This window comes from Psammomys obesus, unplaced genomic scaffold (genome assembly GCF_907164565.1).
Source record: "Psammomys obesus unplaced genomic scaffold, mPsaObe1.curated_primary_1811, whole genome shotgun sequence".
NCBI classification, from domain to species: domain Eukaryota; kingdom Metazoa; phylum Chordata; class Mammalia; order Rodentia; family Muridae; genus Psammomys; species Psammomys obesus.
In genome coordinates, this window is record NW_026596040.1 from 11,671,248 (window position 1) to 11,689,358 (window position 18,111).

An 18,111-nucleotide genomic window follows, 5' to 3' on the forward strand; every position below is an offset into this window, starting at 1 on the left:
ACACACACACACACACACACACACACACACACACACACACACACACATACACAGAAACATACACACGTTTCCACAAGCTTAAGTTAGACCTGCAAGCATTCCATCCCCTTCTCTCAAGTGTTGTCACCACACCCAGAGATTCAATAACATTCTATACATCTGAGCAGTTTGCGTCAGTAACTGTAACCCATATCTCTTTATAGCTCTTAATTTATAGGTTGAGAACCACTTGGGTATTGTTTTCTAAAGCTCTTCTTAGAGTGGGTTAGAAGAGTGGAAGGTATCTGCTCAGCTTCTGCCCTTGGCATTTGTGATAGTACGGAAGCCGAAAGCTTTTCTCTATCTTCAGGGTATAGTTTTGCATGTAATTTTTGATACTTTTTCTTTGGGTTTGTGATGAATCAGGTTAGTTGCCCAGTTGATGTGTTGACTATCCAACACCCTCCTTGCTATTTGAAAGTAACCAAGGAAGATGGCCGACGAAAAGCAGCTGAGATGATGTGAAATCTGGTGTTGTTGATGTGTGGTGCTCCTATCAGTCATGACATCCCGTGGATCCAGATGGGAGGGGAGGGGGGTGACTGGGAAGAGTAACGGGAGGGGAAACTGTAATCAGGGTATAGTGTGTGAGGGGGAAAATCCATTTTCAGTAAAAGGGGGGAAAGAAGTGTAGTAGACAAGAAAGGAATAATTTATTACATACAGCCTGGTAATTTGTTGACCCAGGAAGCTGTGGTTATCACTTAGAAATCCTATTTTAAGCCTTAGAATACTGTTACTTTACAATGATGATTTGAAATAGGGCCAGCAGATGCTGCTGTGGAGGCTAATAATCTTCCTGTTTTTCTCTTAGGCTGGTGCTATTGGCCATAAACTTCCTTCATTTTCTTCTTCGTATACGGAACTACAGAGTATTATGTATGCCCTTGGAGTAGGGGCTTCAGTCAAAAACCCAAAGGATTTGAAGTTTGTTTATGAAGGGAGTGCTGATTTCTCCTGTTTACCTACCTTTGGAGTTATTGTTGCTCAGAAGTCCATGATGAATGGAGGGCTAGCAGAGATTCCTGGGCTGTCAATCAACTTTGCAAAAGTATGCCTACAAAGAAACTTTTATTTATTTATTTATTTTTGCTGCTTCTTTAAATGTTGTTGATAAATGTCTCATATTACTGTGTACAAGTACATATACATACATACAGTTTACACATAATAAGAACACATAAACATTATATTAGTATTATATAAATTATCTCTATTAAAGTAAAATCGACTATGGTGGTTGGCTTAGGAATAATGAGTTAGTATATATTTTGATTTTTCTTTTCATGAATAAAAGAGGGGAGAGTCAGTTTAAAACTACAAGAGGAAAATACTTATATGTAGTCATATAATCCTGGAATATAGCTGTTAATTCTCTCTGCTGTTTACTTGTTACTGCAATTGCAAGTCTCTAAGCTTACATTTCTGTACTTGGCTCTCACGCCCTTCTCCACACAGGAAGACTGAGTCAAAGAGAATATATCTGGCTTATGTCATTCCTCAGTTTAAAGGGCCATACTTCCCCTTGCTCATCAAGCGTATCAGCTTAAGAGAAGCTGGGCACACATTCCCCACCCAGCCATGGAACTATTGGCAGTTTTGAGCTGCTGGGAGAAGAGACCGTTTTCTCTAAACTAACCAGGCTTCAGTCAAAGACCACACATCCAAGAATGTTTGGGCAGCACAGACTGCTCTTGTTGGGCCTAAAGTAAAAGGACACAGTTAGGTGGTTCAGGGATGGGAGGTGAATCTGGGAAGGGTTAGGGTACAGGAATGAACATGATCAACAGGCATTGAATGAAACTCTCAAAAACTAATAATTTTTTTTAAGAAAGAAATCTTATGGGGCAAAAAAGAGTATAAACTGAAATCCTTGTAAGTGCCACCAGGCTTCCTTCTTGTAACAGTCATGAATAGACTGATTCAGATCTATGAGCAGATTTCTGTTTAGTTGAACTGATAGCCCCTTGCTAATGGCTTTCCTAGTGCAGTACATGGGAACTCATTTTCTCAGACTATTTGATAACATTGGAAGGAAGGGCTGGAAACCTGTGCTGGGCACTTTGTTCTCTTAACTCTCTCTCCCGTGTTATATGCTGAACAAGATAGATGGTCATATCCTGTGACCAGGACTGACAGACATCTGGAAATCTGTTTCTCAGTTCTCCTAGCTTAGGGATTCAAGGCAGCATGGTACAGTGAGGAAGGCATTCCTTCACTTGGTTCCCTCTTTTTCTCCTTTCTGGGTTTGGGAGAACACTGGAAAGCTGTCCTGTAGTAGTTGGTTTCTGTGCTTTGAGATACGCATAAAGGAAGTGTTAACAGTAATGTTTCTGCCTTTGGATATGCTTATAACATTTATCTAGTGTTTTAGTGGTGTCGTTTCTACTCTGTGTCACTTGAAGTAACCAGCCAAGGCCCGTTGGTTCATTTTTCCTGAGCAGATACCTACTGAAAGCCCAACATGTTGTAGGCATCATTATAAGCACTGGGAACAGAGCCTAATTGAATGACTCCATTGGTAAATCATGTATGGTCAATAAGGACCCCTGGGTGTTCTCTCCTCCAAAAGTTCTGTTTATCTTCATGCTGGTGTATGATTATTTCTACATTGCATGAAAAAGAAACAAAAAGTATGCTGAGACAGATGACACAGGATGAGTACTGAGGAGCTGTGTGGATAGTAAGCTGCCACCTGTGCAGTACCTACGGGTACAAACTGTTCACTAATAAAATTGCATTTGTTGTAACATAGGCTCTTCATGGGGAGCAATACTTGGAGTTGTATAAGCCGCTTCCTCGATCAGGTGAGTTTATATGAAGTAATTGCTTAGTTCTGTCCTTTAGTTCCCTGAAGTGGCATGGCCTAACCCTACAGAATATCAGAAGCTTTCATGTGTACCCTTAAAGCAGATGATGCTAACCAGTACCTATACTGATTCCTAATTGTCTTCCATTCATGGTAAAACTGTCGATGTAATACTACCAGTTCATCTGTGTTGACATATGTGCCATTATGATTGTGTGTCAGTTGTGGTTCCTGTGGTGTTTATCTTGGCATTGTTTTGCATTAAAGCAAATGATGTTGAAAGATACAGCATTTATCATTTTTTCTTAGTCCTTTTGAAAAGAAGAAAACAAATCTATCTAATAGTTTTTCTTGGGTGTTCACCAAAGCTTGCTCTATCTATCTATCTATCTATCTATCTATCTATCTATCTATCTATCTGTCTGTCTGTCTGTCTGTCTGTCTGTCTGTCTGTCTGTCTGTCTCTGTCTACCTAACTACCTACCTTTGGTTGTTCACCAAAGCTTGCCTGGTTATTGGTATTCTTATGGGTTCAGGGCTGACCACTTTTATTGGATAACTGATAAATATAACAGCTGTTGTTGCCACCAGCCTGTGAGTGCCCTCACTCCACCTTTCTGCCTGCCTTGCCATGCTGGCAATTGCCATGGTTTATAGGTATTGCATCTGGGTAGAATTGTTTAATTGCTTCCCTGCCTTAGTAGTTTGCATAGTCATGGAAGCTAGGATGCAGAATAGAGGCGCTCAGGTTAGCTCCATGTAAAATCATGTGTCCTTTAAGTGTGTGGTATCTTCAGCAATAGGGGCCCCCTTCAACCCTGAGAAGCAGCCAGGTAATCCATACTGTTTTGGGAGCCTCTTAGGCTACCTTGACCAACCATTTGAAAGGGTAATCATGCTTAGTCCTGGGGTTTTTGTTAATATATGGTTCTTGTGGTAAGCACTCTCAGCCCGAGTAACAACTTCCTTGGAAAAAAAAAAGCCGTGTGTGTGTGTGTGTGTGTGTGTAAATATATAAATTTGTGTGTGTATACATACACTTTATTGTATTATGTATAATCTTAGGTAAATAGAAAATATTATGATTCCTTGAGGCTTTATCCAACAACCTTGGTGCTACTTCCTGCTCATGCTTTCCCTCCTTATTTTTGTATTGACCTCTCTCCATCCTCCCTGGTTGGAACCCCTTTCTCATCATTCCATTTCCCACTTCACATCACCTGTATTTTTCTATTCCTCCCCTTCCCTCCCACCCCTCAATTATTCCTTTATACTTCCTAACTTCTGTGGCCGTTTCTCCATGTTGTGTATTCAACACCTCAGAATTTGGAGCTAAGAACTGCAGATGGGAGAGTACATGCACAAAGCCCCATGTTTTTATTCTTTCACAATAATTTTATGTGTTTTGATGTCAGAATGTTTGTCCATGTATATATGCACACACACACATATATTTATATTTATATTGCCAAATAAGATGGTTAAAAAAAAAGGAGGATTTGGTATTTTTTCACATCATATTGTTGTTTGGGCTCTGTTTCCTCACCTTTCCTGCTGGTAACTAACCATGGCAGATGGAACCTGGGGTATGGCAGGGCTGAAAGAGATCTCAGGTGGTGGTGAGTGTGGGAGGAGCAGACTTCTCAGGAGACAGGCTTTTTAGTGAGATATATCCTTTAGTTGGGGGGAACAAAGGCTGTGTAAATCTTTCTAGGGGTGAGTAGGGCCTATCAGGGTGAATATCCATTATTGACCTGGGCTAGGGTGCTGAGGATGCCTCATTTGCATAAGGAGGAATCCAGGTGCTGCTGGACATTACCTTATAGGGGGAGGCTGTTTAACCTGGTGCCAGGCTACTTGACCTCCTTGGAAGGGCGAGGGAGGGAGGGAGCAAAGGGCGTGTAGCCAGGGCAGGGAGGGAGCGCTCCTACACCTGCTGATCTCACAATGGGATTGCTGGGGTTTGGACATGCCTCGACTCCACTCTTGCTTCAAGGGGGCTCCCCGCACCCCATCCTATGGTTTCCTGGCCCCACATCATGCGGGAGTCTAGCTCCAGTGGCTTCAAAGGCCCCAAGGACGAAGCTATGGCTTCCATGTAATGAAGGAAACCACCAAGTTGTTGTTAAGGAGAGGGCCCTGAATAACTCGAGTCTCTCTATTTAATTTCGAAAGTCACAAAGCAGAGACTTTGAGTTTTATTTCCTCAAGTATGTTAGAAACTAGATAATGATTCTCAGAAAGTTTTTTTTCACAAGTTTCCTTCTCATATGCTTTCTCTTCCTGAGGCAGATATTTAACTTCTTGGGCTCATAGTTAAGCATATCTCTGTGATGTGTGGTTAGCACATTGTATCTTAAATACTCAGGTGGCAACCTATGTAATGAACTTTACAAATTTTTACCTGAATCTACTCTGACAGTATCTATATTTTTGTCCTGAACAACCACAGACAAAATAAGGAAATTATTATGTTGGCCCAAGAGCTAGTTGACTCTTGGCCAGCTCTTCCTGTTTCCTGACTGCTTGAGGTTCTGGTACCTACACAGATGAGTTCCTTGTTCCTGAACTCATGTCCTCATGTTGATGTATACTCATTAACTTCTGTGATCCATTCTTGCAAGGGCTGTTCTCTGAGTCGGAGGATACTATGTGTTTTTCTTAGAATAATTATGTGCCTCAAGAGACTGTACTTTCTGTTTTGTCTTTCTTAAAACTTTTCTGGGTTTTGAGTTGCTTCAGGAGTCATCATCTCAATCCTGTCATGTATTTCTAATAAATCCACCTCAGAACTATTAAGAGACTTTTTATTATATCATTGCCATACTCATTACAGACAAATCAGAGAAAAAGCGACCAAGAGCACACCCCACAGCCAGTCCCAGGAAAAAGAGTGGAGGCTGCAGATTCTGTCCCAGCAGTCCTTGCCAGGTGTGCAGGACTTCTCCTTGAGTGCTTCCCACAAGGAGAGCCATCAGCAAAGCACTCAGCTGCTGTTCCCTGCAAGAGAGCCAGGGTTTCCACCACCACCATAGAATGCAGTGGTCAGCAAGTATCTAGAATCCCACCTTAGGTTTTTCTTAAACCTTGATATTTTACTAAGACTCAGGGCGTTGTAAACCTAAGGGCTTTGTGTCATGCTTTTAAAGCATGACAACTTTGTTTCAGTATATTTCAGAATAAGTTTGTAGTCTGTTTATTTAGTCTGGGACAGTACACAGTTTGTGGTGACTGTGGGATACCTATTCCACGGCATAGCAAATATCAGGAATAGACACTTTTTTTCTTTAATCTGCTGAATGCTGAATTATCTGAGCTATTTCCTTCTTGCCATTTTAGGGAAATACAAATTCTGCCCCAGGTCTCTCGATCTTGTGCATGTGTGGTGTCACTTCATGACAGTCCTTGCGTGTTTCATGTGTAGCCAGCCTAGTGGGTTCATTTGGGGAGCCATTGTTAAAGTAAGTAGGCATGTATTAAATATTTCCCGTAGGGATTTTATAAGATGAAGAGAGATTGGGTATATACTCCAAATGATTACAATTATACACTGAAACGAATAGGACGATATAGATAATGCTTTTCTTGATTTCTTTTACATCTTTAGCCTCAAGTTGTATTTCTTGTGACTGCTATGTCTTCATTCATGTCTCTGTGTGTTTGTCATATAGTTTTAAAATTTACTCTTTAGGTCTCATCGGGACTGGTTGAAGGGAAATATTTAAAGCTACAATTTTTAACCTTTATTGAAGCAAGCGGAAACCATGATGAGTTCCTTGGTGTCTTAATGTAATTATCTTACTTTAATTTTAGGAGAAATAAAATGTGAAGCAGTTGTTGCTGACATCCTCGATAAAGGGTCTGGTGTAGTGATTGTCATGGATGGTAACACATTTTCAATTTTATAATAATGTCATTATATTGATAGGTTTTTCATGCAACCAGAGAGACTGATTCAGAAGTTTGTATTCATTTTATAGTTTGTAAGAAAGCAAAGTATGCATTTTAAAATTCATGGGTTCTTTAAGAAAATTAAGGGAAGAGAGGAAGTGGGCTGGGGCTAAGGCTGGACAGGTGGGATATGTCAGTGGGCTGAAACAACGCCGCTGAAGCACAGCAGTGAGACACTTGACCTTGTACAAACCACAGCCAATGCTATGCCTCCTGCAGGAGAGTTGATGCACCGGACTGTGTTATTGACGCTTTCTTCTGTGTTAGCTATTTGGAACTTGATTATTTTAGATTGCGGTTGGGTTTCTAGATTGTTGAACTCATAATGCCAAGACCATAGCCACATTTTATCTATAGTAGGAAAAAGCTTATAGAAATTTTTAATAAGCATTGAGTTAATAAAGTGCTAGCAACTAAACATAAAGACACGTACAAAAACCTAGGTTGAAGAAAACAAGAAATCGAGGTGTCAAGTTTGCTGCTAAGAACAGTGTAATGCCTGCGCTCCTGACGCGCCCTTTGTGTGGTAAATAATAGAGACCACGCCAGTCTTCCTTGACTCACATGGGTTGCCCCTCACAAACACACTGTAAGTTGAAATACCTTTAGTAAAAAAATGCATTAAAACCCGCAGAAGGCTGCACATGATGACCTCGGCACTCAGTTGGCTGAAGCAGGAGGAGCCTTTTTTTCTGTCAGGAGCTCTTCTTTCTAGGGATGGCATACCCTGGCAGCTCCTCTGTCCTCATCCCTGGTCACCCTCTGTTTAGGTCCCAGGCTCTTCCTCAGTCAAAGTTTGAGTTCAGTAGCTTGAACTTTCTAGAGGAATTGTTTGAAATGTTTAAGGCAGATAAGAATTGAGATAGAGGTGGGGGATTTAAGAGGCAAAATCTTCACTGTTCACAGTGAAGGGCTGGTGAAGTGCTTCTTCCTGCTTTCAGAGATATGAACACACTGCAAAAGAGCTTCACCAACCCCACACTCACTGTCCGTGCTGACCTGTGCACTAGTCGTATTTTAATTTTGAAGCCATTAAAGGAATTTGTGAGCCTATTTTCACTAAGTAGATGTATCTTTGTGTAATAATTCTTTTGTTTCCTTTATAGTCTATTCTTATTCTGGGAAGGAACTTATATGCTATAATCAGTTCTCTATCTTTGTTGTTGGCTCTGGAGGCTTTGGTGGAAAACGGACATCAGAGAAACTCAAAGTAAGACTTTTTTAAGGTATATATTTGTACATCTTTATGGGACATATTATAGCAATTCAGTGTATGTGCTAAATATATAGGGCAGAAAAAACATTTGCATAACCTCAAACATTTGTATGTATTGGGAATTTCATCCTCTTGATATAGGATATTTGACTTTACCCGCCCTACTGTTCACACTGGCTGGTTCATGCCCATTGCACTTGTTTCCATCATCTCTTTCCTGTCTAATGATCACTGTTTACTTTCCTTTAAAATATTTTTAATTGTGTGTATGTGTGTGGGGGGGTATGTGCAGGTGTCTAGGGGAAAGAGGAGGATGCTTCCTTGTGTCATGGTGGGTGCTGGAAGCCAAACTGTAGTCCCCTGCAAGAGCAGTATATACTCTGTTGAGCTGTCTGTCCAGCCTCCCCGGCCCCCCTTTTTAAAGATGGAGTCTAATTCTGTAAAGCAGCTTGACTTCAGACTTGTAACAGTCCTTCTGCCTCAGCTTCCCAGGGTGCTAGGACTGTAGAAATGAACCTCCCCACCACCCAGCTTTCGTCATTCTTCTGAGACTGACCGACCAGTTTCTGAATGAGTCTTTCTGTAATGGCTTTCCCTCAACTTCTCCTCTCGCTCCCTTCCTCTCACTATAGGAGCAGCTTCTTTCGTAGCCTTTTAGGATTATGTTTTGGGATTTGTGGAATAAATTTGATAATATCCAAGCTTTGAATTTCATAATGAAAAATGGCCAACACTGTAGAAAAGCCAACTTTATGTAATAGTGACACAATTAATATTTCTATATAAATAACTAAAAAATTGATATGGCTGTTTAAATATAATACAATGTAACTCCAATCATGGAGAAATTTGATGTCTCTGTCTTCCATGTACACCTGCATTCTTATGTACTTCTCCCTACATAATTAATAATAAAATTATTTTGTTAACATTGCAAATTAAAACATGTGACTTGTTAAACTCTTAGAGCTGTCACCATGTTTTTACATAGGAAATACTACCTTTTGTCCTGTGATCTGGAGGATGGTTCCAATGATATTTCTTATAATGAAGAGTCATTTTGAGGAAATTGTAATTTATAAAAAGCTAGGAGTTATAAAAATTTAAATGTCATTTTCTTTTTTTTAAATTTTTTATTAATTACACTTTATTCATTTTGTATCCCCCCATAAGCCCCTCCCTCTTCCCCTGCCGATCCCACCCTCCCTCCCCTTTCTGCATGCATGCCACTCCCCAAGTCCACTGATAGGGGAGGTTCTCCTCTTCTTTCTGATCTTAGTCTATCAGTTCTCATCAAAAGTGGCTGCATTGTCCTCTACTGTGGCCTGGTAAGGCTGCTCCCCCCCTCAGGGGGAAGTGATCAATGAGCAGGCCAATCAGATTATGTCAGAGGCAGTCCCTCTTCCCATTACTATGTAACCCACTTGGACACTGAACTGCCATGGGCTACACCTGTGCAGGGGTTCCAGGTCATCTCCACGAATAGTCCTTGGTTGGAGTATGATTTTCTGGGAAGTTCCCTGTGTTCAAATTATCTTGTTCTGTTGCTCTCTTTGTGGAGTTCCTGTCCCCTCCAGCCCTTACTATTTCCCACTTCTTACATAGAATTCCATTCACTCTGCCCATCAGTTGGCCATCAGGCTCAGCATCTGCTTTGACAGTCTATACTGCAGAAGCTTTCAGAGGCCCTCTGTAGTAGGTTTCAAGGTTGTTTCCTGTTTTCTTCTTCTGGCTTTCAGAGGCCCTCTGTAGCAGGTTCCGAGGTTGTTTCCTATTTTCTTTTTCTTCTGATGTCCATCCTCTTTGCCTTTCAATAAAACTCCTCTTTATCCAGTTTATCATTTATTATATTGACATTTGGTTGTTTATTGGATGTCAGTTTTTTAAAGAGCAGTACAATGTCTTTTGATTTCAGGCAGCAGTGGCTGTACCGAAAAGGCCCCCAGATGCTGTACAGAAAGACACCACGTCACTGAATCAGGTGAGAAGTTCCGATGCCTCTGCTCTGTTAAGGTTTGCACATCCGTTCTTTTGTGTATCTATAGTGGAGTAACTCAAGCAATGAAAAAATTGAACACGAGGCTTTGATTTGTAGAATAAGTTTTCAGAGAAGGGTGCTCCTTTGGAGCGATCCGCAGAAAGGCTTGCAAGTCCTGACTGGCCTTGCAGAAGGTGGTGCGTGGATGCTTCGTCCTCAGATGTAGGGCTTGCAGTTTGGCAGGGAGAGTTGGGAAGGAATGATGGCAGAGTGTAGGCGAGGAGTAAAGTGTGATGTGTGAAAGATGAAGTCAGATTTACTCTCGTGAGTAATGGAAGACACTGCGCCTGAGCACTGTTTAAAGCCCTACAAATGTCACTTCTTGGATATATTATATAAATGTCCATAGGAGAGTTTCTTCATTGGTAGTTGGCTTGACTATCCAAGAAAAACAAATGTTTCATGAAGAATAGAGATTTCTGTGCAGTGATGTAAACAGACCAAACAGTGAAGAGTTCTTAATACCAGGCATTGTATTTGAGGAGAATGAGAGAGAAACTAGTTTCACCGGATACATATTTAATGCTAATTATACTGTTTGGATTTTAGTTATTATTGAGTAGATTGTACCTCCCATCAATATAATTCTTTATTAAATTCTTTATAATCACTACTGTGCTAAATTGAGAGCAGATATGACATCGAAAACAGGTCTTCTTTGTGGGGACCCTTTCAGATTTAGGCCTTCCCTTTATGGGGCCAAAAATTGAAAATATCACAGATGTTTGGTAGGTCTATTTGGTCACTTGCATAGCTACCAGAAAATGCTAATTTTCAATAAGTAGCACTGAGATAGAATCCTGGTAAAATCTTTGGACTTTAAAGATGAAGAAAATAATCTTGAGGGCCTGAAAGACAATGGTAAAGAAACTTTCCAAGGAAGGTAATTAGATGGGTGTTGGATTCCTCCAGAGCAGGACAGAAATGAGGCACCATTCTTGAGAAATAAAAATTTGTATCAATCCAATTTTTCTTCTAAAAGAACATTCCACATGAAAGAGGAGCTTCAACTAATGAAGAGGTGATGAGGAAACCCTGATAAAAGGATTGAAACAGCCAAGTGTAAATCTAAGACTAGGCTAGAGACTGGAAGGGCAGAAGTGACACAGTGGTAGGTGCTCTGAGAAAGTACAAGCAATGCATCCCCTATGGGAGCCATAATAGGGTTGCAGACGCCCTACTGTTAAGGACATGTGAGAGGTGAAAGATAGCAATTAAATACTTAAACACGAGTTAGTAATAAGTTGAGAAACTGAGGAAGAAAAAGAACAGTGAAAAAGAAAATTAAGGTAGCTGGAGAGATCGTTCAGGAGTTAAGAGCCCTGGCTGCTCTTCCAGAGGACTCAGGTTTAATATTCCCAGAATCCCTGTGGTAGCTCACAATCTTCTTTAAGTCTAGTTCCAGAGTATCCAGTACCTTTTTCTGGTCTGTGTGAGCATGAGGCATACACATATGGTCAAAATAAATCTAAGAAAATGAAAATAGGGGCAAGAACTGAAAGGATAGAGAGAGAGTAGTTGGGAGAGAGACACAAAGTGATCCAGCTTACTGGATAGAGAGAAAACTCTCAGTAGCATTAGGAATCTGTTTACCTTTGTGCACACTGTTCATATGGCTGATAGCTTGGCTTCCAGGATTGCTAGGTTGGAGCTGACATTTCTTTCCCCACAGCAAAGTGCTCTTTGCTACTTTCTTAATGGATGGTGTTTTAGTACTGGAGGTGCTTACTTTGAAAAGGTTTTTTAGGTCTCTATATATTGCAGGATCTCAAATTCTTCCTTGGTGCTTTTTATTCACCAGGCAGCTCTTGGGGGGATATTTTTGTTTGATTCTGTTCTCCAAAAGAGAGGATTTTCCAGGGCTTCCATCTGTGGTCATGTGTGTTTCCAGTCATCTGTGTGCAGACAGGGTTGGAATCAAGTACTAATCAAAGACTTTGTTGGCTTCATTGTTGATAAAATCTCCTAAAATGATTTAGAAACTGCTGGTGTTCACTGAGGCAGTACCCATGAGGTTTTTTTTTTTTTTTTTTTTTTTTTTAAATCTCATTTAATTTCTCCAGTTGTTCTTGGAAAGTGAGCCCTCTTAGCCTCTTAAAATTTCCCCAATGAGAAACCCGAGGCTTTGCTTGGTAAAGAAAGTTGCTTAGCAAAACTAGGGCTGATGTGAACCCAGGCCCCTATGGACCAAAGCCCATTGTGTAGTTTATATCTGACAACTTCCCTTTGTGGCCCTGAGATGTGTCTTTTTTCATTGTATGCACAATAGTGTACATTTTCCCGTGTTTACTATTTGTATAGTGTTTTAAAAAAATAATCATTTAATTTTCTAACACACAGAGTCTTGTATTTAGAAGAACATAACTACAGGAAAGAATACTGAGCCACTGAAAAGTGAAAATTTTCTCAAGATCAGCCTTGTTAAGGAAAAGATCTTGAGGTAGAGCTGACTCTGATTCTAACAAGCTATTATAAGGACCATTAGATACCCAGCTGCCTTGTGGATTTCTTCCCTAACTCTGGAGAGCTCTCTAGTTTGAAAACTGCACAGTTTAAATACCAGACAGTATGATGCCTTTCCCTGTTACTACCTACATTTTCCTGCTAATCATGCCTTACCTGTGTAAATTAATGTGAATATCTGGCCTATGAATTTCCAATATATTGGCAAGTTATTTGGTTTGTTTTCATGCATGAACTGGTATTCAGGGTTTAGTGTGCCAGAAGATAAGTTTATGTGAAGTCTTTGATATTTATCTTTCCAGTATTATGTTATAAATTTCAAATTCAAAAAAGTGAAGAAAATTGGCATAGAATTTGCTTGGCTAAAAGAGACTTTAAACCTTTCCCTGTCCACACAGTATTTCCCTTTTTGTGAGTTTTCCTTTAGGCAGTGGTGTGTAATTCTTGCTTTCCTTTCTTATTACCTTATCTCTCACTCTACTGACTTCAGCAAAAACTAAAACTGTAACTAAAACTTAGTTACAAGCAACCTTGTTTTTGTAAAAGTTAGTTATACCTTAGACCACAGTCTGGATTTATGCACATATGCGTTTTAATCAATAGTTGGCCATGCTGCCTGTTCTACGCTACTGCTTTCTCAGAAGACACTGAATATAGCGATGATTTTTCTCTGCAGGCTGCTTTATACCGCCTCAGTGGAGACTGGAATCCCTTACACATTGACCCTAGCTTTGCTAGCATTGCTGGTGAGTTGTACATGATGTAAGTCACTGAAAGATATTAGCTCAGTTAACTAACTGCACACTTAAAGAAAGTGCTACTTATGACTGGTAATTGGAATAGCTTTTAAAAAAGGGTTCTCATACTTATTCAATGGCTATGGAAAGGTAGGAAGTTTTCAGAAGATGGTGTGTGGTTCAAGTGAAATTCAGATGGTGGAGTAAGGCTTCTGCCACTGTGGGTCTTGGATGAAGCTTTGGGGAAGGGTGTGAGCTATCATGAAGGGCAAGGTCATCAGGTAAGAACAAAAGGTTTAAAGGCTAGACAGGTGTATGACATTACCCACTGTGGTTTGTTTAAAACAAAATGAAGTGAAAAAGTTCTTTCTGTTCCTATCCCTTGTACATTTATTTCATGTTTTTTCAAAAATATTTTTTTGTTTTTTAATTATTCCCTAGGAACTACTATTTATGGAACTTTTTCTTTCTTTCTTTTTCTTTTTTCTCTCTCTCCCTCCTTCCCTCCCTCCCTTCCTTCCTTCTTTCTTTGTTTCTTTCTTTTTTTCTGTTTGTTTCTTTCTATTTCTCTCTCTCTCGCTTTTTTTTTTTTTTTTTTTGAGATATAGTCTCAATATGTAGCCCTGGCTAGCTCTGGAACTTGCTATGTAGGCCAGGCTGGTCTTGAACTTAGAGAGCTCTGCTTGCCTTTCTCTCCCCAGTGCTGTGATAAAAGTGGTACCATCTCTCTTGGTGTGTTCTGTTTCTTAATACATAGTATAGTTCATAATTCATACAATTGCAGTTTAAAAGACAGTAAAATGCTGTATTAAATATATACTTGGATAAGGCACCTTTCATGTATAACAACTACCTAAATTTTCTTAGGTTTTGAGAAGCCCATATTACATGGATTATGTACCTTTGGATTTTCTGCAAGGCATGTTTTACAGCAGTTTGCAGATAATGATGTATCAAGATTCAAGGCCATTAAGGTATATGTCTCTTGTGTGTGTGTTTTGGTGTTGCGGGGGAGGGGGAAGGTTGAGACAAGATTTCTCTGTAGCCCTGGCCGACCTGTAACTAACTCTATAGAGCAGGATGGCCTCAAACTCAGAGATCTGCCTGCTTCCACCTCCTGAGCACTGAGATTGAAGGTGTGTGCCACCACTGCCAGCATGTGTACTTTTGAACCGCAACATTTTCTTTAACAAAAGCTGTCAGAAGGCTGACTTTGAACTGTATAACATCACCTGCAGTATTGATGGGATTTAGTGTTTGTAGCGTGTGCTTATGAGTTGATTTCAAGGGCTGGAGTGATGGCTCAGTAGTCTGAGCCTCTGCCTGCTCTGCTGGAGGCCCTGGGTACAATTCTCCACAACCACATGGTGGCTCAGGAGTTGATTTCAAGACTGTACTGTTTACTCACTTTGTTAATAACAAAGGAAAATGTTTCTGCCTAAGCAAAAGATGTATACTTGAAAGGCAAGTATGACCATGTCAAATAGCCTAGAAAATATTTATTAGTTTTTTTTCTCCATGCAGGAGCGAAGATACATTTTCTGATGCCTGGCTCTTAATAACACTCATTATTTTCATGTTTATATTTGATCATGATTATTTTTTTAATTCAGTAATATGTATATAAATTCACACAGTAAATGATCCTGCTCTAAAATGTGGAAGTATTTTTACCGGAGCCTTTAGCCCCTTATTAATTAGTGCTACTTTGAACTCTTTAAACTGTTTTGGTGGCTGCATGTATCACTACCTAATAGGATTATGGTTTTGGTTTTTGATTTGTGTTGACCAAATGCTGCTTACTGATGCTGCCTTTTTCTTTTCTTTCTTTCCATTGTTGAAAACTGAGTATTTAGGGCTTCACCTATGCTAGGCCAGCACTCTGCCAGCAAGCTGTGACCCCAGCCCAGATTCTCTTGTTTAGAGAGAAAAGAACTAGCTTATGTGTGTGTGCACAGACTGTCAGTGTTCATCTTTTATTATTTTTTTATATTTTTGTTATCTTCTATGAGACTTAAGTATTTAAATCTCTACTTTTTCCCCTTTTATTCTGACCTCAGAAAATTTCATTTCAAGTAGAAGAGTTTTCATGTAAAAACATTTTTTAACACTAACATTCTTATTTTAATAGGTTCGTTTTGCCAAACCAGTATATCCAGGACAAACTCTACAAACTGAGATGTGGAAGGAAGGAAACAGAATTCATTTTCAAACCAAGGTATGAGTCAGGGTTGGAAGTGTGTGCTGGACCCCCTTCACCACACATTGTCATTTTGTTTTCTGTTAGCATTTTTTATGATTAGTAGTAGGAATCTGAGAGAGAAACTTGGGAGTACTTTTAAAGTCAATGCTGACTTTTAGTTGAGACTAAGATTCCTCATGTACCTTTAATTTTTTTTTCTCTCTCACTAGTGAAAGATCTTGCAGCTTGGCTCAAAAGGATTGGAACAGCAGTTTATCTAGTCTACTAGGAAAGACATTTTAAATGAATTTTTGCTGAATTAGAGGCAGAGCTGCTTGTATTTTAGAGAGCAGTGAAGTTGTAGCCTTTAATTTTTTCCTGGATAGGAACCAAGTGCTCTCTATCACACAGAAATCTATAAACTAACACCTTGTATCATAGAGCCTGGGCCTAATGAATGATTGTCAAGCTAATAAAAGTGTCTTTGATTTAAGCAATTTTGAGGGAGACTAGTGATGCTCCAGAAAAGCACTAAAAGGACATCCATGGTTTCATTATTAACAGTTTAAAAAACTTTTGTTGCCTTAGCTAAGCAGCTAATAGCCTTCTGTTGGTTATTCTGTTACTACACAGAGCACGCTTAATTAAGTACTGCAACAGAGATAGTGATGTATTTATGGGGACGACGTAAACACTGTTGCCTTCAATAGCAGCTCTGCATTGAAATACAAGAAAACCTAGGTTCCTAGGGAAATCTTGATGTTGGTAATGACTTGCTGATGGCCACACAGACAGCTTTTGAGCAGGTGTACAAATTCAGCTCCAATTGGCTCTGAAGCTCTAGTCCCAAGACTTTTTAAAAAAAAAAAATTGTTTTTCCCATATTGTTTGTTCCTCCAGGAACTGGCAAGCTGGCAGAATTCTGCCTCAGTATTAATGCCTTCCCACTGCTGGCAACATTTTTATGCTTCAGGGATATAATTTGTTTTACTTTGCAAATTTATTTTGTATTAAAGACCTCAGTGTAAGTTCTGCCTTATCCTTAGGCAATCTGATTTTTTTCTTTCTAAAATTTGAAGTCTTATTCTGTAGCCCTGGCTGCCCCATTAGAAGTTGCGATTCTCTCGCCTCTGCCTTCAAAGTGCTGGTATGCACACATGCACACTACGCCCAGCTAGGAGTACCTTAAACTCTGTCCTTCATTCCCACTTACACATGCACGCACCCTGGCTTTTCCTGAAACCTTAGTTCTTTTAAAACCTTCATCTCCTGTTCTTCAACTCTCTCATTTTCTAATTGTTTTGTATAAAATGTTTGTGGTGGAGCCAGGGTACAGGGATGGATACTAAGGATTGAACTCGGGGTTTGTCCACGCTAGGCAAATACTGTACAACCCTAGCCTGACCAGTACATACACAGTTTCTGTGAACCTGAAGAGCTGAAAAACACCTAAATTTAATGCATTCTTTCCCTTTTAAATGACTCTAAAAATGCTTTCTTTTTTTAGAGTGCTTACTCCTTCCCCAGTAATTACAGGGACATAGAAGACTCCTACCTTGACTCCCTCCTTTTCATTGTATTTCAAGAAACATTTTAAACAAATATTTCAGAACTTTATGCCCATGTACTTACAAAAAAGCAATTTACTAAAGTATATTTTGTTTTTTCATTAATTGTGTCTGTGCTTTTCACTGTCTATAATTCCTTTTTTTTTTTTTTTTTAAGAACAAATTATTGGGAAGGTATTTCCTCCCCCCCCCCTTTTCAAGTGGGATTGGTTAAAAATCAAAGTTGTAACAATTGAACAATTACTACCTTAAGTTTTGGAAATTTATTGTCTATATTATAATTTTTCTTTGAGAGATTGTCTTTTGCTCTAGCCCTGTAGGAACAGAAACATGCTGTAATAGTCCAGGCTGTCTTTGTGCTTGCAGTTTTCTTGCTTTAGTCTAGGATTGCTTTAGCTAGCATTACAAACCTGGCTTTCAGTATTATTCTTATAGAAGAATAGTCACTGGAATGATTCGAAATACAGGATTAGGCCCGAGAGCTTTCTTTAATGGCAGGCGGAAAGGTTATTTAGATATTTACTTCATGCTATGAATAGTTCTAACTTGAATAGGATCCATAACTATGACTTTGAACACTCTCATCTGTTCTTAGCCAGTTTTAGCTTGGATTAATAGAACATATTTACCCCATTGGGGTATCATGTCACATCTACTGTTTTCAACAGTTGTCTGCTTACTCTGGCTCCCCTCAGAATGTACTTGGGCTTAGGAAAAAGAAATCTCCAAAATACCAGTGTCCAGGCTCTATCCTAGACCATTTAAATTAGTATTTAGGCTTAAAAATATTATTTTTAAGTTGTGTGTAGGCGTGTGCTTCTGTATATGGTAAGTGCATGTGCGTGCAGGTGCTCAGAGGCCTGAGGGACCTGATGTCCTGGAGCTCAGGCCACACATGATTGTGTGTGGTCTCAAGTTTGGTGCTGGGAACAGAGCTGGGGGTCCTTGGAAGAGCAAGCAGAAAGTGCGCTTCATCTCTGAGCCATCTCTCCAGCTCCTTCAATTAGTATTTTGGAAGATGGGACCTGGTCATAGTTTCATAGTTTTTCTTTCTTTCTTTCTTTCTTTCTTTCTTTCTTTCTTTCTTTCTTTCTTTCTTTCTTTCTTT

General features: G+C 39.7%; 1 protein-coding gene across 1 annotated transcript in view; it reads left to right on the forward strand.

The window, feature by feature from the left end:
• The window catches only part of Hsd17b4 (hydroxysteroid 17-beta dehydrogenase 4), a 75,899-nt gene that overhangs the window by 41,663 nt on the left and 16,125 nt on the right, over nucleotides 1-18,111 (forward strand). The window contains exons 13-20 of the mRNA XM_055622521.1: nucleotides 854-1,090; nucleotides 2,795-2,846; nucleotides 6,662-6,733; nucleotides 7,906-8,009; nucleotides 9,931-9,996; nucleotides 13,193-13,262; nucleotides 14,121-14,227; nucleotides 15,385-15,471. Of these exons, the coding sequence (XP_055478496.1) occupies nucleotides 854-1,090; nucleotides 2,795-2,846; nucleotides 6,662-6,733; nucleotides 7,906-8,009; nucleotides 9,931-9,996; nucleotides 13,193-13,262; nucleotides 14,121-14,227; nucleotides 15,385-15,471 (795 nt within the window). The remainder of the gene's footprint in view (nucleotides 1-853; nucleotides 1,091-2,794; nucleotides 2,847-6,661; nucleotides 6,734-7,905; nucleotides 8,010-9,930; nucleotides 9,997-13,192; nucleotides 13,263-14,120; nucleotides 14,228-15,384; nucleotides 15,472-18,111) is intronic.